At 44.0% G+C, this 22,929-nt stretch overlaps 1 protein-coding gene across 3 annotated transcripts in view; it reads right to left on the bottom strand.

Annotated features, from left to right (window-relative positions):
• Positions 1-13,797: 13,797 nt before the first annotated feature.
• The window catches only part of ARHGAP26 (Rho GTPase activating protein 26), a 419,023-nt gene continuing 409,891 nt past the window's right edge, over positions 13,798-22,929 (bottom strand). For all 3 annotated transcript variants that reach the window (XM_058543030.1, XM_058543040.1, XM_058543051.1), the window contains one exon: positions 13,798-19,747. In XM_058543030.1, coding sequence (XP_058399013.1) covers positions 19,659-19,747 — 89 coding nt within the window. In that variant the 3' untranslated portion in view covers positions 13,798-19,658. The remainder of the gene's footprint in view (positions 19,748-22,929) is intronic.

Genomic DNA, 22,929 nt, shown 5'->3' with positions numbered 1-22,929 from the left:
AAGACCCACCAGTGAATGAGTAAGGAGCAGTCAGGGAACCAGTGAGCAGTTTGCCTGAGGGTGGGGTGTTCAGGGCAAGATGAAGCTAGGGAGATGGGCTGAGCCTTGATGGCAACTCAAGAGTCTACAGTCCATCCTTGAGTCATTGGAGGAGCCAACACATGCTACATCCTGGTGGGAGAGGAATCACGTTTCCTGCTTCCTGCACTGAACGTGAAGAATGCACCAGAGTTGGGGGAGTGGGTGGAAGGGAGACTAGTCAGGAGGCTGCTGAAATAGTCCAGGTGAGACAGCATAAAGCCCTGGATGGCAACATGCGATGGCATGAAGAGGAAGAATCGGATCTGAGCGATTTGGGATTTGGAGTGGATAGGACCTCCTAAAGGTAGGGTTGGTGGGAGGGTGATTTTGAGCTTTCTGACTTTGTTTGTGACATCACCCAAAACAGAAGACATAGGAAGAAGAAGGAGTGAAGTGTCATTTTGGACATGCTAAGTCATCTAACTGGAGATGTCCGACATGCAGGCAGAAATATGGGTGTGGAGCTGGGGAGAGAGGACTCCGATGGAATATCTTTCTTATGACACATTCCTGTCAAGCTTCCACTCCTTGGGTTTGGCTAAGGCCGTTGTGGACAGATTGGTGGGGGAAGTGCTGTTCTGAGATCCTGGGTGTAGTCTCACAGTCCTAACAGCAAGGCAGCTTTCTCCCCTACCTCTGTAGGGGGACTAGGATTTACATAGGCTTATGCGCCTGGCCGAAGGTGAAAGTGAAAACATTCCACAGCTCTGAGCCTAGCACTGAAGTTCCATATTCAGTCACATGTTCTCCAGGTGAACTTCTCGTGCAGGATGAATTCCTGCAGAATTACAGAAGTCTTAAGAGCCCCAGGGTTCAGCTAGCAAAATGGAACCTTGAGTTGGGAAAGGAAGGGAGAGGAGGCAGTTCTCCTCCCTGGGAGCCCAGTAAGAACTGGCATCAGGAGAAAATCAACACTGAAAGCCATCGGTGATTGTTGTTATCAGAAGATAGGCTGGCCAGGACAGGTAAGGAGAATGAGAGAAGTTCCAGCATATTTTAATAGAATTGTTCTGATTCTAGATAATTTCAAGATAATACCATAATAATATTATTTTTCACTTAAAGATGCTTTAGGATGCTTAGGCATAAAACCTCTGTCATTTGCGGTATCTCATTTACTGAACACCATCCCTCAGTTTGGTTCTATGTTGCAGTTATTATCATTTTATGGATGAGGAAAATTGGGGGCAGAGAGAGGTTAAATGACCTGCCCCAAATCGCCCATTTTGGTAAGTGGTGTATCTGGGATTTGGAAGCAGTCTGTCTGACTCCAGGGGCTGCCCTCTTAACCACAAAGCCACAGGCTTCCTAGTACATGTGTATGATTGATGTATTTTATGGCACTTTGTGCTACTAAAAGCACTCTCTTATATTTATGCCCTCCAAATTGACAGTGACAGGGCCAAGATTAAACCTTCAACCTGAAATGACTTTCTAAGGCATTCCCTGGGGCTGGAAGGTAGACCCAATATCTGGTACACTGTAGTTCCTTCCAGGCACATGAGCCTAAGAAACAGTGTCAGGATGAACCCCCTGGCCTCCACCTTATGCAGGATGCACTTCATAAAGCCTGCATTTCCTGTAAGACCACACGTGGACCCCAATCTTTGGACCACAGCTGCCAAGAGGAACTGAAACACAGTGAATCATAGAAGACAGTGGACTGTTATATTCCAGACTGCAAAACCAAAAAGTGCCTTCTAGCAAATCCTCATGTTGGTTTTGTACTCATTTTCTTTTTGGCTCCTAAAGTCTTTAGAATAGATTCAGAGTTCCATTGTTATTGTTAATTGATATAACAACAGTAACAGCTATCAGTTACTTAGTACGTGCTGGATACTTTTTTTAAAAAACATAATTTCAGACTTACAGAAAAGTTGCTAAAATAGTGAAGAATTCCTGGACATCCTTTACCTCGATACCTCAAATGTTAGCATTTACTATATTTGCTTTATCTATGTATCTATGTATCTATGTATCTATTGATCGATCAATCGTTTTTTTCTTTTACCATTTAAAATGTTACAGATCTGATGCCCTTTACCCCTAAATACTTACATATATTTCCTAAAAGCCTGCCTAAAAATCCTGCCTCTCAAAACCACAATGCAATTAATATGTAAATCATGATATTAACATTGATGTAATACAGTTAGCTAATCCATAAACCTTATTCAGATTTTGCCAATTGTCCCTATAATCTCCTTTCAAGCCAAAGAAAATTCATGACTATGTGTTGCATTCACTTGTCATGTCTCTGGACATCTGGAACAATTTTGACTCTTTCTTTTTCTTTTCTGACATTATTTTTGAAAGAAACAGCCCGGTTTATTCTGTAGAACACACCTCAGTTTGGTTTGTCTTTCGCATGGTGAGATTCAGGTTATGCACTTTTTTAGGAATTTCACAGAAGACATGAGTTCTTCTCAATGTCTCATAGAAGGGATGTGCTGTCAATTATTCCTAGTAAAAGGTAGTGTCTGCTGGGTTTCCCCACTGTGAAGTCACTATTTTATCCTGTGTGGTTAATAAGTATCTTGTGAGGAGATACTGTGACACTACTCAAATATCCTGTGATGAATCATCCATTAATGATTCTTGACCGACTCAAATGTTATTACGGTTGCCAAATGGTGATATTCTAATTTAGTCATTCCTTCTACAATTTTTAGTTGGCTTTCAACTATAAGGAAGAACTTTCTTATTGCCTTATTTATTTACGTAGGCATGGACTTGTGAATTCTTACTTTATTCAATTTGTTAGAATTCTTTACTATTATTATTCATTTTGATACTCAGATTGTCCCAGATGTTTGCCAGGTACTTTATGTTATTATTTTATTTATTTCTCACAACAATTCCATGCGGTGGGGATTATGCTTATCCCTGTTTTGCAGACACAGAAGCTGAAGCTCAGAGAGATGAACTTTCATAGCATTTAATTGGTGGAGTCTCCAAACTTCTTGTGCCAAATGCTTGATCCATATGTACAAATACGTATATTTATATATATATATATATATATATATATGTATATATATCTTCCCCCTAATCCTCCTGATGTCCCTGCCATATAGGAATTATCCCCTTCCCTCCGATTTGAAGATGAGAAAATAGGCTCAGAGAGGTTAAGTAACGTGTCACAAAAGCTGTGATGAGAACGTGGAGGCCCATTTGAAATGCCATGTTGTTTTCAGCGATCACGTTGTCCCTTTGAGATGTTTTTCCCTTTGCAGATGGGATAATTAAGCATCTAGTCTTTTTGCCATTTATTGAATTCTATTTGAGACAGAGGAGGAAAAAGGAAAAACCGCAGCAGTTTTTACTGACAGCCTGCATTTGTAACAGTTTTTGCTTTGGTTAAAAGCTACCCTGACTCTAATCAGCTCCAAAGCTAGGAAGTTGTGGCGATTTAGATCTTGCCGGAATCTTTGGTGTTCTTGGAATAGTTTATGGCAATTGAGTTACCCAAAAATCTAATCTCTTAAAGTGAATGCATTCATTCCAAGATTTAAAGGAAAACTTTGGTAAGATCTTCCATCACACAGTCACCCTCCAATTTATCATCTATGTAAATATGGATTTTTCCATTATTATGCTTGTGTTAATCATGGCACAGTGAGGAAACTTCTCATTCATCAATCTGTGGGCCAAGGAAAGTTGCTAATCACTACATAAAGAGAACCCAGAAAATTTCGATATTTAATTGAAGAGGAAATATGTGTGTTAAAGCATCAATCATGTCCAGCTTTGACCTCAGATGACCTCAAAATGAGGTTTGAGGACCACTGGCCTTACAATCACCCCAGGGGCCCATTAAAAACACAGAGCCTGAGGTCTCATCCCAGACTCAGCAAATCAGAATCCTTCTGTTTCAACAAACTTCCCAGAGGCCCCTGACACTCACTAAAGTGGGAATGGATGTGCTAAGGGTCTCTGACCAAGCTAGGTTCCTCTGGGCACAGAACAATGTTGGCTTCAAGCCAGCAACGTCAGCCTTTGGGCCACTTGAACTTTGCCTTGCCTCTTGCCCACAGCAATCGCCAAGGGAAGTGTAATTCACACAGGTTCCATCGCCCACGGGGAATGAGCCTGGGGCAGGCTCCCATCTCCTCCCTCCTGCAGGAAGTGAGCAGCAGAGGGAATGCATCACCCCCCAAGTATTCTGATGTACAGGATCTGTACGTAGTTCTTGGCAGCCCTGAGCAAAGTTCTGAGAAGCTTCTTTGAGGGGAGTAGGGAGCCAACCCCCTTTTCTAGGCCATGGTTTAAAACCAGTGCAAATAAACAAAAACCAGCTGTTGATTCACAAAGCAGAGTACTGCTTGTGCTTAGGAAAGTTAACCTATCCCCAAAACAAGATCACTGTGAAGTTACTGACAACTCCAAATGGCGTATCTGTAGCTTCCCTCTAGCTCTATGCTCCCCTCCCCTCACTTAGGCTGAAACCAGTCTAGGCTGTAAGTGGAGCCAAGTGCAGATGTCACCTATCATGTTAGCTCCCAAATAGACTAAGCAGTGGTGTGCTGGTAAAGGTTTAACAGCTGGCTTTCTGGGGGAGGGGCTGATTTGTAGCATTTGGTGATATCAGTGGTGTAAATATTCCCACCATGGCCAATTTCAAACTACTAGCAATTTAACAACTGGCTCACAAGATTGCTGCATATTAAACAATTGGCCCTTGTGAGCTGGGATGAGCCAGTTGCAGTGCATGATAATCCTAAGAAGAAGATTCATCAGCTTTAGCTGGGGCCTGTGCAGGGAGGGGTGGGAGAGGGGCACAACTTACTCTGTAGTACAGAGAACGAACTGGCAGTGCTGGGTGGTCAGCCCAGGCCTCTGAGTAGAGGAAACCCCTGTCTCTGCCTCCCAAGGTTTCTACCTTTCTCCCTAGCATCTGAGAACAGTAACATGGCAGAGGGCTTGAGATTTCCCCAGACCTCAAGGCGCTCAGATTTCCCTTTAATAGAAAACCATCCCAAATTACACCAATGGAAAGAACTTCAGTGGGCAGAGGAAGTAGAAAGGAGTTGTTTCTCCTTCGCTTTCCCTGTAACACCACTGGTGTATGCGTGTATTTTAAGAGCAATGGGTAATGTCAACAATAAAAAGAGATTAAGTTAGTCTGTGGAATTAGTGATCAGTCTAACTCATACCAGTTTCTAGACCCAGTCTTCCTAACTCTGGCTGGAAAAGGAAGTGGGCACGAGACACACACACTACCCTCTCTCCCAGTGTGAAGAAACCTCAGTGTGAGTTCCCTAGGCCAAGAACTCCAGACTGTGTCACAGCCTAGAGGCTATGTGACTATGTGACCTTGGGCCACTCATTTGGCTGCCAGAACCTCTGGTTTTCCCTGTTGCCAGTGGGACCTATCATACTTCTAAGGTGGGCTCTTCTGGTTGCAAGGAACAGAAGCTACTCAAACTGGTTCAAGTACAATGAGGTGTGAATTGTATGGACGTGGGATCATTTGAGATTCTAGAACAGGGCATAAACTATACCCAGGTGCTCTAGGAAAATAAAAAGCTATTCAGGATTGAGGCAGCTTTTCTCTCTTTCTCTGGTCCCATTTGGTCTTTTCTCTCTGCACCAATCTTCTGCCTCTGAAGGCAGGCCTCCTTGTGTCTTTAAACTTGTACTCAGCACAACATGGCCACCAGTCACAGCTTGACATCAGGAGTTCTCATCTCACGCACTCATCTCTAAGGGCAACTTCCCTTGGAGGTCAAGTTCACAGGAGTGAAAATTTGATTGGCCTACATCATGTGTTTAAGCCAAGCCATGTGAGTCACAGGACACTGCATTCTGACAACCTTTGGCTTAGGTGTCTTCCCATGCATAGTTGTTTTGGCCATGACTGGAGAAGCAAGTGGGGAGAATCACATGACATGTCAGGTTGTCCTTTACGGGGGTGATGGGCAGAGCCTGTATAGATGGGTAGAGATGCCTCCCAGGACTGGTGGGCTGAATGCAGTAATGGCTGTGAAACAAACATCTAGACACTGCCCATTCTTTGCAAGGTATTGAAGAAATCCATACTATAATACTATCTTATTGATTTTTGAGGACACTGAATTTTAAAAAGTACATTAATGAGTGTCATTTTATTTAATCGAAATGACCTTAGAAGATAAGCATTCTTAGATCCATTTTAAAGACGAGGAAACTGGGGCCGGCCCAGTGGCGCAAGTGGTTAAGTGTGTGCGCTCCACTGCGGCGGCCCGGGGTTCGCCAGTTCAGATCCCGGGCGCGCACCAACGCACTGCTTGTCAAGCCATGCTGTGGTGGCCTCCCATATAAAGTGGAAGAAGATGGGCATGGATATTAGCCCAGGGCCACTCTTCCTCAGCAAAAAAAAAACGAGGAGGATCAGCAGATGTTAGCTCAGGGCCGATCTTCCTCACAAAAAAATAAATAAATAAAAAATAAAGATGAGGAAACCGACACTCAGAGAAGATAAGTGATTATCTCAAGGTCCCACAGTTGGGAAAAGGCAGAACGAGACTTACTGTCAGGTTTTCTGACTCCAAGTCCAGTGCTCTTTCCTCCTGGCAAAGGATCAGACAATCAAGTGGGAGAGAGGACTGTGCAGAAATCACTCTGAAGCTTTATCTCAAGCTCAGGACTTCAGTTGTAAGTGAAAGAATTCAACTCAGACTGTTTCAAGCAAAATGAGAATTTATTGGCTTCTGTAACAGAAGAGCTCAGGTGCATCTCGACCCATGTCAGAGAGCACTGCTCTTCTTTGTCTCTCTCGGCACTACTTTTAGGCTTCCCAGGTCTCAGGCAGGCTCCCCTTTCAGGAGACAAGATGGCTGCCAGCAGTCCTTGTGACTTCAAATCCACAGAGAGAAGTCTCTCATCACAACAGTCTAAGAAATCCAGAAATTGGTTCCCCTTGGACTTACCTAGGTCCTGGGCCCATTGCTGAAACACCCAATCACTTTGGCTGGTGGAGTTGATGATCTCATAGGCCTGGCCAGGGTCACAGGTTCACCATTGGATCCAGGGTTGGTGTGAGTTCACCCAAACCCACGGGACCTGAGAGTAGGACCCAGAGAAAAACTGAGGTGCCATTACCAATAAAAGGGGTAATGGCCACCAAACAGGTAAAAACAACAGCTATTCCCCTTGGGATGGGAAAAGTGAAGGGCATGTGAGCCTGAGTTAACCTTAGGGGCACAAATGGGAGACAGCATCCAGCACTTGGGTGTGGACATAGTAGGTGCCCAATAAATATTGAATGAATTAATGAATGAATTTTGGTTCATATTGTTGTAGAATGATGAAGAGTTAATGCCTCTGGGACATGAGATCCATAAAGGAACACTGGAGAAAAGATGTTGGGGCCATATTGGAAAGCACCCTGAATGTCATGGTACATTTTTTTTAGGCCACAGGAGCTTCTGAAGGTTTCTATGATCAGGGGTGTGCCGTGGTCAAAAAAACTTGCAAGATTTTTGACAATGGAGGAGGAAAAAACCTTGAAAATTTTAAAGTGCTATATTTAAGTGAAAACATTATCTGTTGCCGGCCAGGAGTGCCCTCCTTGCCTGTGAAGGTTTTTTTTCCTGCAAGATCTGGAATCCCTTTATCTGGAAGTCCTTGAAACAAGAAAACTGTGAGCACACCATGGGGGCAGAGCCGTAGTCAGGTTTCTGCATCTGATTAGATATACCCACCCTCTCTCAGGGCCTCCAAGTAAGTATGTTGCCCCACCCAAACGGAGGTGAAGGTCTGAACTCAGAGACAGTGGACTTTCTCAGACTCATATTTGTGGGATGGTTGAACAGGTCTGGGTGCAGCCCCCAGGCTGTGTAGAACATCTTTCTGAACTGAGGAGCACTTTATGCCATCCAATTCAACATCATGATCAGGCATGATTTATTGCCATCCTGTATTACAACTGACTCGGGGGGTCCTCCGTGAGAATTCCAGGGTGAAATGTCTCAACCCTAATGTGGCACTGGGATGGGCCAAATCATCAAGTGATGACTTGAAACAGCTGGGGTTGGACAACTGTTCACAGAGGGCTCTGAATGACACAATGACTCTCCATTCTTGTGAGATCCAGCCAAAGCTTCTCCTGGTCCAGGATGGAAAACAAATGTCAGAATTTTAAAAATAAGCTGTGCTTGCTGAGTTCAGGCATCAAGGCTTCTCCTTCGGTGAACTCATTCCAGGACTGATCAGACTAGAGTAGTGTTTGCCTAGTTTATATTGCAATTAATATTTCAAATCTTCTGCTTGCTCTCTGAAGCGACTTTTCTAAGAGGCACACTATTCAAATCTTAACAAATAAATACTCAACATAAAGTATGAGGGCCCTCAAATAAAGAGAAGTGACAGACAGAGCTCATGCTAAGAAGTTATTTGCAGGTGGGGGGAACAGCAGTTACTATGCTTCCCTGAGATCATGAATTCCCCTACTCGGACTTGCACGTCTTGTCCCATGACAAAGCCCTGCACTGTGGTCCTGGGCCCATTTCTGAACCAACCAATCATTTTGCCAGGTGGAATTGATGATCTCATAGGCCAGACCAGGGCCACAGGTTCACCGTTGGATCCAGGGTTGATGCCAGCCCATTCAAACCATGGAACCGGAGGGCAGGGGATGAAGGGGCTCCCTAAAGAACAACCAAGGTGCTGTTACTATAAAAAGAGGTACTGGATGCCAAACAAGTGAAAGCAACAAATATTCCCTTGAGGGAGGGTGGGTGGAGTGAAGGGCATTTGGGGGCTGGAGCTTCTGAGACCTTCCCCGGGGTGGGGACAGCATGGGAGTAGAGTGTAAACTCTGGTGTCAGCCCACTGGGGTCAAATCTGTGCTCTGTTACTTATCAGCTCAGTGACTTTGAGCAAGTTACCCACTCTAATACTTGGCTTCCTCATCTGCAGAACAGGGTAACATCAGTGCCTACTTCCTAAGGTTGATTTGAGGACTAAATGAGATGATAAAACGTAAAGCAATGAGTACAACATAAGTGCTCCATAAATGAGACCTACCGCGTCATTGTCATCTTAACATGCAACACTTCAGCTCCCCTCACTGTCGAAGAGCTGGGTGCGAGTCTCACTCTATAAGGAGACCGCAGCAGAAGTCGGATGCTTTCTGTGCCCTACAATACTCACCTGTTGTCTGCTTTGAGTTCCCATGCTCTCTCCTCTAGCTCTGACTCTTTTTTCACATCCCATTAAGCTCAAGGGGGTCAAAATAACAAGAAAATTCTCTACTTTTGAGCATTAGCAGATTAGGCTAGAAACATTGGGTCTCCCGCAAGACACATGCTCACGGGACTTCCCTGGCAATCCCATAAAAGCCCGGAGTTCTGTCGTCAGCAGCTGGATCAGGGTGGGGAAAGGGACCATTTTCAAATTGTTAAAATTTAAAAAATTTGCACATTACATATTTCCAGCCAGGAAAACACCACTGGGCCCTCTGCAGGGACTGCTTCCTTGTTGTGTCCTCAAGGATGATGGGACCTGCCAAAGATTGCAGCTGGAGTCCCTGGGGCTGCCCAGAGAACCAAGAGTGCCTGCAGAGCGCTCAAGAAATGGGGAACTATTCACCCAAGAGGAGTGAGCAAAGGGCTCCTAGGAGGAAAGAAAGTTTTTAATCAAAACATATCCTGCTCTTATTCCAGCCACTACAAAACCAAAGCCGAGGGTCTGCCAAAGACTGTGCTTGCGGAAGGGCTCGCTGCTGAAAAGGGTATAACAAGGCTGTTGACACTGGTTATGAGGAGGGAGGAGACTGTTGTGGGGGATGGAGGAACTAAGTCAAAAATGGAAGGAAAAACTTCCACCCAATTCATAAATATTTATGCATTTATGTAAAATCATATGTGTATAGCTATAAAGAAATTTAAGAAAAATTTAAAGGGCATATGGGGTTCTAGAAGCAGACAGTCCTATGTTGGAATTTTAGTTTCACCACTTCTAGTTTGTGTGACCTCCATGACCCTGTTTCCTTATCTATAAAATGGAGTAATTATGATACTTCATTCATATGTTTTGAGGATTCCGTGAGTTAATGCATGGATAATAGTGTCTGGTATCTAGTAAGACAGTAATAAATGTTAGCTGACATTGTCAGTCACTGAGAGAAAACAGGAGCCCAAAGGCATAAAGAAATTTAAGAAAAATTTAAAGGGCATATGGGGTTCTAGAAGCAGACAGTCCTATGTTGGAATTTTAGTTTCACCACTTCTAGTTTGTGTGACCTCCCTGACCCTGTTTCCTTATCTATAAAATGGAGTAATTATGATACTTCATTCATATGTTTTGAGGATTCCGTGAGTTAATGCATGGATAATAGTGTCTAGTATCTAGTAAGACAGTAATAAATGTTAGCTGACATTGTCAGTCACTGAGAGAAAACAGGAGCCCAAAGGCTAAGGTGGGTGGTGGGTGACAGTGAATAGTTTCCATTTCTCCAGAAAGCCCTTATCTCCTCATGTTCCAATCATACTGAACTCACCTAGCTCTTTCTCTCTCTCCCGTTTCCTCCCCTTCATGCCTTGGTCCTTGCTGTCCCTGTGCTTCAGACACTCCTCCATTCACCTGACAAACTTCCCTCCATCTTTCAAGATCCATCTCCCATGTCACTTCTTCCGTGAAGCCTTCTCTGGTACCTACCTCCCAAATAGAAAGGATCACTCTTCCTCAGAGCCCACGACTATCTGCCACACACTGCAAGTGTGGCAATACCACACGGCAAATGCTGTTTCTTATACACCTGCTTATTGCTGAGGCCACCTGTGAGTTCCCTGAGGACAGAGATGCTGTCTTATGCTTCCTGGTTTTAGCAGCTCCTGGCACACAAGAGATGGTCAAGAAGCGTTTGCTGAACGGAAGCATAAAAAGGGAGGGTGATTGCTCTAAAAAGACGATGGCCAATTCTTCTCCACTCTGTGGAAAAACAGAAAGGAAATGGACATAAGCTGCATCATGGGAAACTTCAGTTAGACACAAAGAATTCCCTTAGTGAGAGTGGTAGGCCAGACCAAATTCCCATAGGACAATGTGGAATTTCCTTTAAGGGTCTTTAAAAATGAGTACTTTTATTTTTGGGGTGATTCTGATGTGGTTTTGCTTGAAGGCAGGCCCTCAGCCTGGTATGAAGTTCATAAAATAACCCATAAGTAATTCAGATGACAGTGAAGGGTCTTCCGGCTCTTGGTCAGCTGGTTATCCAGATGGTTTCTTGCGTTGAGCATGAGAGAGGAGGCTGGGAAAGAATGTAGCTGTGTGTGCCTGGATGGAGGGTGGGAAGACTCCCACCAACAAGCCTAATCCCAGGCTGTAAGCAAGTGGAGTAGCTTGCCAAGGGTCACCAAGTCACCTTGTGTTCTAGTACCCAAGTCTAAGGACACCCAACTTCTTTCCTCCAACCAGAACTGCGGAGTAAAACAGGAAGGAGGGCCTACTGTCTAGAGCAATGCTTCTCCCACTTTCTTTCACTTGGTCAGCCCACCCAGGTGCTATGGGGCACCTGCCATGTGCCAGGCCCTGGGCTCAGTGTTGGGCACTGGGTGGAGATGGGTGAACAAGACCTGGTCTCTGTCCTTATTGAGCTATTTATTAAAAGGGAGACAGGCATCAAAATTTTATGACAAATAATGAATTAATTATAGGTAGAAAGTACCACGAAGGGGCAAAATGGTATGATGGGAGAAAAGGAGAGAAAAGAAAGATGGAGACCCTTTACTGTCATTCCTTCATCTCACTTAACACAGGCGAGGCAAGTGTTACTACCCCATTTCTTTTTCACAAAGGTTCAGAAAAGGCAGAGAAAGAGTAATTTTAAAAACGTCTAATAATTTACCAAAAAAAAAAAAAAGCAAAAAGGACATACAGTCAGTGTCAGAACAAAAGTTTTAATTTTAGGGTGGGGACAAGACCTAGAAGGAAAAATGTGATTTGGTGCCTAAAGAAAGGCCCAGATGAATTCAAGCCTTGACTAATTTGATGGTTGGCCTTGGGAAGGCATTATTAGCTACCCGGGTTTTAGCAAACAGAGGCTGGGTCCAGCCTCATGGGGTCAATTACACAAGAGACTTGACAGATATACAGTGTGACAGGAGTTGCTAAGTGCTGTGGGATACAGTGGGTCACGGTTTTGATCATTTCAACTTATAACCTTCCTGCTTTGGTCCTCATGCCTGATGCTGACTGGGGATGAAGGGTGGCATTCTGAAGGATGTAGCCCTAGTGGGGCATGCCCCTCCCTGCAGACGGTTATTCGTACTCTCCCATGCAATGAGCCTCGCCCAGCATGAGGAGTTACCAAGTTGGTTAGAGGCTCCCTTGGCTGCTGTGCAGGCTGAACTCAGGTGATCCTGACTAACCCAGCATAGTTAATTAGTTGCAGCTTAGCTCAGTGCTATTAAAAGCAGGGCAAGCCAATGACATTGATACATTCGGGTAGGAGAGATGTGTGGTATCCCAGTGGAGGTTGAGAAAGATCTGAGAAAAGAAGGCATTAAAGCCCTGAATTAATTCCCGAGAGAGCAAACACATTTGGGGGTCTGCGAAAATCTTTCATTTACCTAATTTCAAGTGTCAATCAAGTCCATTTCTAACCAAGGTGCTCTTATGACCCATCATGCAGCCAGAACTAACAAGTGAAAACCACCACACCAATCACAAGATGTGACACAATCTCAGCTCTAGCTCTAAATGGCTGCTAAAAGCAAAATGAAAATGAAAACCTTTCCTGTTAAAAAGATATGAAAGTTGAGGGGTTGGAAAGTCTGCTGGAAAGGCCAAGGACGTAGGTAAGATACCAATACATACCGCATATTTCATTTTCCACGTGATGGGCGTCAGGTATACACGTGTGCCCCTCAGAAGGTCTCATCTAGGTACCAGACGACCTCACACACGAGGCTTCAGACGCTGGGAGAATTTTCCAGGACAGGGTGTAAGCTCAGTGAAGGCAGCAGGTACTACGAGTCCGTGCTGTTATAGGGGTAAGCCAGTGCCTTATTAAGCGACAAATGAGGATAGTATAAACAGCTCATGTGTGGCCCACACATTCAAACAGCTACCCCCTCAGAACGAGGCACCAGGCGAGACTCCCTCTCCTCCTCCCTTAGGGCAAGCTTCTGGAGTCAGAAGCCTTACCCTCAATTCCCAGAGCCCTGGCCTCCCCTGCCTCTCCTTCTGGGTCCTCTGCTCTCACTGCAGAAGCCGGAAGCTAATTGTAAACCTGAGTCCCAGGCTGCAACTCAGAATGCACCTGGAAGAGATATGATGAATGAGAAGACTCAATAATATGAGTTGGCCTGGGACATGTTACAAGCAACTGATTTACAAACCTGTGGAACACACCCAGCTGTGTGGTAGGATTGTCTGTGTTTCCTCTTTGCCGTGCTAAAGAAGTTCCAGAAAACAGCTGATTAGAGAATTGAACTTAGGAAGAACAATATGTATTCTAGAAGACAAAGTCAGAAATGTTAATTGGAATATGACTCTTTGGGGCCTAATTGTTAAACATGCCTGATAGCTCCTCCTCAAGTTCACTAGCATTTGACTTCTCCCTAAAGGAGACCAAAGATCCTCAGAGCCCGTCAGAAATCAGCACTTTATTGTCCCCAGTAACCGCAGGAGCCCAGACTTGTGACCTTTGATAACAGTCTTTGCTTATTTGAAGAAATATTAAAATATGCATCATGTCAAAACTTTACCAGAAACTCAAGAAACAAACATACCACCAAATGGAAAAGTCATTTAATTCAAAAATCATACTTCCACTCATTTCATAGGGATTGTCACATATTCCAACCAAATGTAAGAAAGCCAAGTTTCAGAGGCCACTCCACAGAAATTGTATTTTCCTTATAGATATGCTTAGTGACGCAAAAGCACATTTTTTTTTAAAGCCTGAACATGGCAAAACTGTTTTACTAATAACAAGGAAAAAGTCCTAGTCTAGTCACAAATTACTTTTTAATTACGAAATTGGATTCTACATACCAGTCAATATTCAATACTGAACTGAAGTTTAAAACAGTGCATTATTTATGGTTTAAAAAAAACATAAAGTGCCATTTTTTAAGTACTTGATTGATATTTTATCACACAGCACTTTTAATCTACTCCAAGGTAGCCTAAATCTTGAATTAAACATGCAACTATTTTCTTCTCCAAAATACGGACAAAATATCTTTTAGAGTGCTTTTGAACACTAGGCTAGTATTAGGTACTAAACATTTATGAGTTTGATCGTTTTTTTCAACATGACTTTTAATAACTTAATAAGGAATATAGCTGTAGATAGTAACCATTTGATAAATATGAACAAAGTTTTAAAATGGCACATAATTTACATCTTTGATCATTTTGATAGTCATTCAACAGCCTCTCTTCTTTCACTGATGCTCAACCTTCAGATCATAAAGGCTGGAAAGGCTCAGCAACTGCCAGCCTATGTGGGTTTCTAGATGAGAGTCTGTATTTTTACAGGTGTAAATGTGCAATGTACATACAAACACACAAACACATACAGATTTTAGAATCACCAGATGGACCTCTTTTCACAGGTACAAGGTTGACCCTGGCATCTGATACCCAAGGAAGCTGCTTGTAGGTGTCTGGACAAATTTGTAGAAATGGTCAATGCAGAATGGTGTAGAATGTCTTGGTCTCTCCAGGTAATTCCGACATTTTGATTATCAATACTCTGGTTCTCAGTGACTACACTAAAGAGAATTTTGACATAACAGTTAACCGCTACCCTTACACAGGTCTAGGACTGCGCCAAGCCTTTGCTTTCTAAAGCATTCCACCTTGAAAGATGTTTCCATCTTGTAGTATCCTATAAAACTTTTGTAAAAATATCAGTTGTGAACTTTTTCTGTGATAGATTTTTTCCCCCTATTAAGAACCATATTTATCCCTCTTAAAAAAAAATCCAAAGTTCTTCAGTATGGTTCACCTTTCTCTTTCTCTCTGCTCCTAGCATTACTTTACATCCAATATTTGTTCTCCCAAGAATACAAGTGATTCCATTGGAAGACCACATTTCAGCAAGGACTGGCTCTGAATGACGTCCAGAATCTATATGGCCTTTCCTCCTGCTTTGGGAAGCTCTTTCGTTAGACAAGTGTTGTAGGCGGCCAAAGGAAAAAAGCTAATTATTACTTGTTGGAGTCTTGTCTCAGGCATGCTGTAGGACTGTGCAAGGTTCATTGCTCTGCTGTTGTTGTCATTTTGATGTTACAATTACAGAGAAATGGTTCAGCACCCAGCAGATCAGCGTGGCTGTCAAACGCATTTGAACACAAGACAAATTTTTTAAACATCAGCACAGGGTGTGTGAGAGGACACCCAGCTGACTTAACAGAGATGTGGGGCAAGGTTGTCAAGGTAATTGATTACCTAGAGGTTGTAAGAGGTGACAGATAACTCCTGACATAGAATACCCAGGACATTCCTTTTAAAGTCAGGTAGCTAAGAGGCTGTTTGGTTTCTTCAATGCTGGCTACCTACTTGGGTATACAGTCGCTCTTAAAACATTCACTACTAGGACAAACTGTGGATGCCATGATGGCAACTGTTGTACCTGGGAGTCCTGTGTCTATAAAAACGGGTGGTCCAGAGGATGAAAGGTGCCAATAGACAGTCATGAAGAATTGATCATGTTATCTTTAGCCTATTCTTTCTTTCTCCCTACCCCTCAGTCATGGGGTCATGGAGGCTTTTGGAGTCTCTGTAGTCAAGACAGAGCCTTTGGTGACTTTCAGGAGACAAACTCAGTTGACAGAAGGACTTCCCTTTGAGATACAGGTATGGCACACACAACTGTGCAGTCCCAGCAAATGCCTGTAATGTCCTTGTCACTAGGATGGCTCTGTCCTGCTAATGCTCTGTCCGGTCTGCCAATACTGGATTGCTCATTTTCTCTCTTTCTCTTTGCCTCTCTGTCTAAAAAGCACTCAGCAAGAGGGATGAACTGGAATTATGCTGAAAAAGACAGTTTGGTCTGACAGAAGAAAATACATAATGGCTGTAGAAATACTAAAACACTAAGCTAAAAACTGGCTCCAATTATAGGATACCAAGCAAGGTGGTGCCATACAGGGTCCAACCCTATATGTTTATTTTTGAAAAAACAAGAGAATATCATCAGTCTTGAGCAAGTCAGGAATTTACTTGCCTGGGGGCAGGGATTTGAAACTAGCTATCTTCTCACGGCATGGCATTCTGTAGCTATGGAATTCTGTGAGTACCTGAAGGAGGAGGGAAGAGACTGATCTTAATAGCCAAAGATTTAGGTTCTGCAAGCCAAACTGACCCCAGGGCCTCACAAAAGAAACACGAGGCTCCTGGGAAAGCTCAGGGATCTTGGTCAATGGTCTTCCACTCCTATACCCAGTTCACTCCTCTAATCTGCCCTAAAATTCCCTATTCAGGGTGGGGGGGCACAGATAGTGGAGACAGTAAAATCTATTTTTAGTCTTCAAATTCCTTCCTATTATTAGTTGGCTCACAGAGCTTCTCCAGTTCTGTAGCAAATGGGGAGGAGGTGAGCCTGGCTGGGGAAAGGAAACAGAGCAGCCATCTGTCACAGGCCCAGCATGGCCACAGGGAAGCTGAGAAGGGGTCTGCCTACAAATTCCCATTGGCAGGAGCTCCATTTCCCTCTGGCTGCAAATCAGAGCCAACGGAGGAGGGAGGGACACGCTTCCAAGTGGTCAAGCCGGGGCCAAGTGTCCACAGGTATGCTTCAGTGAGGAACTCCCAAAGTCAGGGCCTGGGCCTTCTGCCCCTCTGTGACAGCTCTACTTAAGGTTCCAATGGAGCGGGTGACAATTTAAAATGTCAAATGTGTTAAAAACATTATGCTGCACTCTTTCTATTTGGGAAGCACAGTGGTAGAGAGTATGCTTGTCCCATCAGGCCCCTTTGAACAGGTCCCCAAGCTGTTCAAAGTCCACGGGAGTAGGTGTAGCCTGTCTGTACGTTCCCTGTCTTGGGTTTCCAATGACAGCTCTCCTGACTTCTGTTTTGGTCTTGTCCAGTCTTAATCCTTGTTCCCTGATTCAGTGGTAGTGTCTCGCTTGCTGCAGGGTGAGCTCCTGGATGACAGCCGTGCAGTCCTTGAGCTGATGAACTGAATCACAATGACAACTCCTATCAACTTCAAAACCATCTATAAAGCTATAACAGCACAATCTCCACCTCTCTTTGGAGTCTTTCTCTTATTTCGGGGTCATAGGAAATCTGAGATGACAAGAAGGGCACAAACATGTGTAGGGAAAGGGGAAGCAGCAGCATACTGGGAACCGAAGATCCTAAGAAGCCAGTTTTCCTTAGAACTTAGACACACATAACATTTGCAAACTAGCTTGGCCTCATTTATAAAGCCTTAGAAGAAGTGCAGGAGAGTCAGATATAAGGAGCACGCAATTATCCCATCTCCTTTTGTCCTGATATCTTGGGGCACCAAGAAATACACCTGAGAAGAAAAACAAAAAAAACTCTAACCTTGGCCCCACCTATTCCAATCCTGAGCTTCATCTTACCACCGAGTAGGAGTTCTTTGAAAAATTCATTGCCTGAAGATGCTCTTCCTATCTCCAAATCCAAAGCCCAAGAAATGCTCAAAAACACATCTGAATAAAGAAGACTGAACACCATCGATGTGTCATGCCCACCAACAAGAGCCAGCAGAGAGCACGCAGAGATATCCTCTCCTTTCTCAAGGCCAGAGAAGGGACGACCTTGACTCTCTCCAACCTTGCCTCCTCTCTCTCCCTCTTATTCACACTTGCTCAGCAATCAAAGCTTAAATGTGTGGAGCTACTAGCTTAAAGAATATCAAATATAAAACTTTGCCATATAGTATTTCAAATCACTCTATTTACAAGTTTATCTTTTCAAAAAAAATGTAAAAGATACAGTAATTCAACACAATTCAAGTTTTTCTTTTCTTCTTTAAACTTCCCTAAAGAGGCATTCCAGAAGCAGGAAACACTCTGGAGCAACGCTGCCATCCCCAGGGGTTCCGGGGAGCTTGACAGTCCATCAGTTTGGAGTTTATCTGCCCAGAGTCACACCTGCAAGGACATTCAAATGTGGAAGACACTGGGGCCTGTGTTCTTTGGTGGCCAAGTGTATGTGAAACGTCCAGGCCAAACTTCCCTGCCCAAGGCAGTCTTCCACAAGACCTAGCCGCTTCTGGACCAGGAAATTCTCTTTCTGAGAAGGTACCCATCCCACCTTCCATGCCCCAACCTTTTGGTGTCCTCCTGAATCACAATGGCTTATGATATTAGTCTCACGCCTCAAAAGCTGAGAAACAATTCCCTTTTTCTGAGCGGCAGTGAACATACATGTCCTTTTCAACTACAGGCCATAGGGTTAGCCCAGGAATCATCCCTGAAAACTGGCAGGGCACCAGTGCTCAGCAGCCCAGGGCACTGCCCGGGGGGATGGGCTAGAGGCAGGCAGGGGAAGGGAAGAGACAGGTAATCAGGAAGGAGGTCATGAGGGAACGAGTCAAAGGGAGAATGTCACCTGCTGGGAGGCAGCACATTGCCCTCTAGAAAGCAAACACTAGTTACATGGAAGAACAGAAATATTGAGCCTGTATGTAATTTAAGCTCAAGAGGTTACTCGAGTTTGCTCCAATGTATCCTGATGCTGCTGAAATTCATCAGAGAGGGAACAGTTTCCAGCTGCTATTCTGTCTGCCCCAAGTAGACCACTCTGATTCCTTGATCTTCTGCTTCAGGTTGTTGGAAAACCATTCAAAAAACTACCGAAAGTGGGGGAGAAAAAAATAAGTCATGCAAAGAGAGTGTGTTATTTTTTTGGTTTGGTTTTAGAGTATGTTGGGTTGCTGTGGTTACGAGGTGATGGCAGCCCTTGGTGGCAAAGAAGTTCCTAGCATAGGAGGGGGGGACGTGGGGTGTGTGTGTTCCCTTGCATGAGAGGACTGGACTGAATTCTGCTGACGCTGGGCCAACGGCTGCTTTAGAGATGGTGAGAGATTGGATCTTATGTAAACGGTGCTGTAACCCCTCTCCATCCTGCATGCAAACAAACAGACCCAACTGCCTGTAGCACTGTGAGTCTCAAGTCTTTAGAGGTGGGGTAGAGAGAGTGTCTACTGTAAACAAAAGCAATGGACCCAGCCTGGATCTCAGAGTCTGCCCAGCCCTGTCAGACTTAGCTACACTGCATGCTCTTGAGGACTACTTGTATCTCACTTACTTCCTTTTTCAGAAGCTTGGGGATTTGGATGACTGTTGAAACAAAATGAGCACTCCCTATTTAGGGTGCTAAATGAGAGAAATGGCTTTGCAAGCCCTTCTCTCAGTTATCAAAATCAAATGGCCTCCATTGCTGATTTACTTCTGTTTCTTGCAGTACCACCGCACGTCAGCTGAGATGATCATGGGGATGGGTGACACCAGACTTCACAGAAACATTCGTGTTGACAGGCAGCAGCAGAGTCAGTCATCCTGCATTTCTCAGTGGCAAAGAGAAATGGCCTACAACCCTGGACTCAGCAGTTGTCATGGATACCACGGAAAGCTCAGCAGTTCTGCTGGGGCCCATGGTTAGAGGAACTCCACGTAGTTTTCAGGGATGAGGCCAGTCTTTCCATTCAGAGTCCCCTCCAACCAGCCAGGCTCCTGAGATGGATGAACTGTAGGAGAAGGGGAGAGAGAGCAAGCAGAGACGAGGTTACGGATAAGGCAGGGGATGGATGTGTGGTATGTGTGTATGTGTGAAGGGGGTTTGGAGAATGAGTGCAGTCACTCATCAAGTTACATAATTCTAGGACTTGTTTAAACCAGAGGTTCTTAACCTTTTGTGGGACATAAGCCTTCTGATGAAGGCTATTCTGAACGTTCTTCACAACAAAAAGGAAAACAGCACAAACATTCAAAATTTTGCATACAATTTTAGGAGTTTCATGGACTTTCTGAAGTTCCTAGTTTAAACTATAAAGAAGTGACAGATTTCTACTTTTTAGGTTCGAGATCACAGTTATGGTGCTCCATCATATATTTATCTATGTATTCATCCCTCCATCCATGCATCCATGCATCCATCCACCTACCTACGCAGTATGGACCATGTACCAAGTGGAATGCCCATTGAGGGCTGCTAAGAACTAGTCTTTAGAGATATCTAGCTCCTAAATAAGCATTTTACTTTCCTTCAAATCCTTACCCTCTGCTTCCAATTTCCTTGCAAATTCCCTCTGTGTTTTTTTTCTTTCTGGCTTTTATAGTCTTTGAATAGCCCTCTCTCTGTTCCACCCATACCCTTTCTTAGTTTTCTTTCTTGTTTTCTAGAATTTTCCTCTCTCCTATGTACAAGTCTAAAAGCTGTCCTCTTCCTCTCTCTATTGCAACTTTCAAAATTTCTGCCCCTTTGATTTTTCAATATCCAAAGAATATACACCCATTCTGTGACATCAAAATCCATCTCCATGGAAACTACTGATTTTGTAAAGATTATATAAAATCCAGCTGAGTCTGCAAAGCAGTCTATAGCAGGAGGGAAGAGAGGAGTCATGGGGCTTGAAGACAGGGGGTGATTGTGCTTGTGAACTGGGAATATACAAATTACTCTTGGGCGAGGCAGGGCATTTGCTCTCAATCTATTAGGAAAACTCCAATCTTCTGGGATTGTTTGGAGAGAATGAATTTTCCCCTATTTCCTTCCTAGGCTAATTAAGTGACTTCCTGAGCTAGTTTTAGAAAAGCATTTCCGCCCCCACCGCTACTATATAACTCTAGTTTCACTTTGTAGGGAAAGAAGCAAGAACAGAAACCAAAGGAAGCAAATGAGGAAGCTGCAAAAGGAAACACATTGAGGCTTACAGAAGATTAATGTCACCCTTGTCTAGAGCTTGAAGGCCTCTTTAGGAAAAGACAAGGTCAAACATCTATTAGTCAACCTCTAAAATGTTTGTATAATTTCCTATCACGAGGCTTCAGGAATAAACGCAAAGTAGCAAGGGTCCTTTGGATTCATGACACCTACACGAGGAGTCTGGGCGAGAAGTTCCATGGAAGAACACAGCACAATTTAAAAGCAACCTGGCCTCTCCCATGACCAAGATCTCCCATCTTGCCACTAAAGTAGTAGCACCCAAATATCCCTGCCTTCTGCCCATCTATCCAGCTGATGCTATCAAGATCACTTCCGTTTCTGCACCTCTGAAGTGGTGGTAATAAAACTCTCTCCCTATCAGTTGGTTCTTGTGAGGATAAAAGAGCCAACACAGAGGAAGCACTCAGCGCAGAGCCAGGACACAGTAAATGCTCAGAGCACGTTAGTCAGTAGGGGACCCTGCGTCATTTGACCCATCACTTGGAGTGGTCAGCAAGACTCTCTTCTGGTTAGAACCTGGGTAAGTGCCTGGTCTCACCATCTACCTAAGTTTTGGGAAACCTCAAATGTTCAGAACCAAAAACAAACAAACCAAATTTACCTCCCCCCCTCCCCCCAAATAAAAGACCTAGAAAGAATAACCAACCAACCAACCAAAATAAGAAACAAAAAAAGACCCCTCCCACTTTACGGCAAAGCTCCTAGTTGAGTTGTTAACTCCACCGGATGCACTGCGTCCATCTCTTTCAGACAGTCTCCCTTGCTGGCCAGCTGTTCAAACACAGCTCAGGTGCTGAGGTGGTAACGGCTACAAACATTAGAAACAGAATTTGCAGAGTAAGGGAAGAATCAGAGGGGACAAAGGAGGCCCTCCAAATTGGAGAACAAGAGCTATGTCACAGGAGATGGCGGGGGACAATGCAGCCTTTGGGTCAGACTGGTGACTCCCTGGGGTCTTCATCAGGCTTTATTAAGGCGTGGTACCAGACTATGTGCATAGAGTCACCTGGATGCTTATTAGAACTACAGATTCCTGGGTCCCAGAGCACATCGGTTAAAGTAGAATTTCCAGAGATCTGGAGTGGGCCCAGCGAACTGTATTTTAACTCGTTCACAGAAAGCTGAGTTATAACTTTTCTGTGCCAAAATGCCTCTCCAGTGAGGGAGGTAACAAGAACTAAAATGTAAATTCTCATTAACTGATGGAGAAGGGAGGCAGCACCAGATGCCTCCCCTGCTTTCTGTTGTCCTGTTTCCTTTACCCACACTTCAAGGCTCAGCTGAAGCCCCACCTCCTTCATAAATACCATCATGGAACCCCATCTCCCTGCTCCAGACTCCTGGAATGTTCACGGTACATTCCACATATTATTCATGGGTCCTATTAATGCCGTTCACATGTGTTAAGCTTTGCTTCCCTAACTAGTTTTTAGTGCATTTTAATTTGTATTATATCGCCCAACGTTCTTCAATGACTCCCCTCTGCCGGGTGAATTATAAAGACAGAAGCTAACAGCTAGAAATGGTGACTGGGAAGCAGCCATGAGCTCAGACCTTTAGATACATATTGACTCATTTGATCCTAAAGATCTTAGCTTGTGCTATTATTATCCCTATTTTACAGACGAGAAAATTAAGGCTCAGAGGCATTAAGGCTACACATAAATTAATTTGTGTAGGGTCACAATGGTAAAACCAGAATTTAAACCCAACTGTTTGAGTCCAGAGACCAAGCCCTTTTCCACTAAATTACGCCTCTATTCAACCAGAGAATGTGGTCCTTGAGGATAAGAATGATGATACATATGTTGAGCACATACTAAGTGGTAGGCCCTTTGCTGAATGCTTCACCTGCATCACCTCCATTCATCTTCAGAATGACTATGGACTTAGTTCTGCTATTATCCTCATTTTACTGATGAGAAACTGAGGTTAAGCATCTTGCCCAAAATTATACAGCTGGTAGATGATGGAGGTGGATCT

Source organism: Diceros bicornis, chromosome 1 (genome assembly GCF_020826845.1).
Source record: "Diceros bicornis minor isolate mBicDic1 chromosome 1, mDicBic1.mat.cur, whole genome shotgun sequence".
In the NCBI taxonomy this organism is placed as follows: Eukaryota; Metazoa; Chordata; class Mammalia; order Perissodactyla; family Rhinocerotidae; genus Diceros; species Diceros bicornis.
Note: the sequence above shows the minus strand (reverse complement) of the source record. Positions and strands in the feature narration are given on the sequence as shown.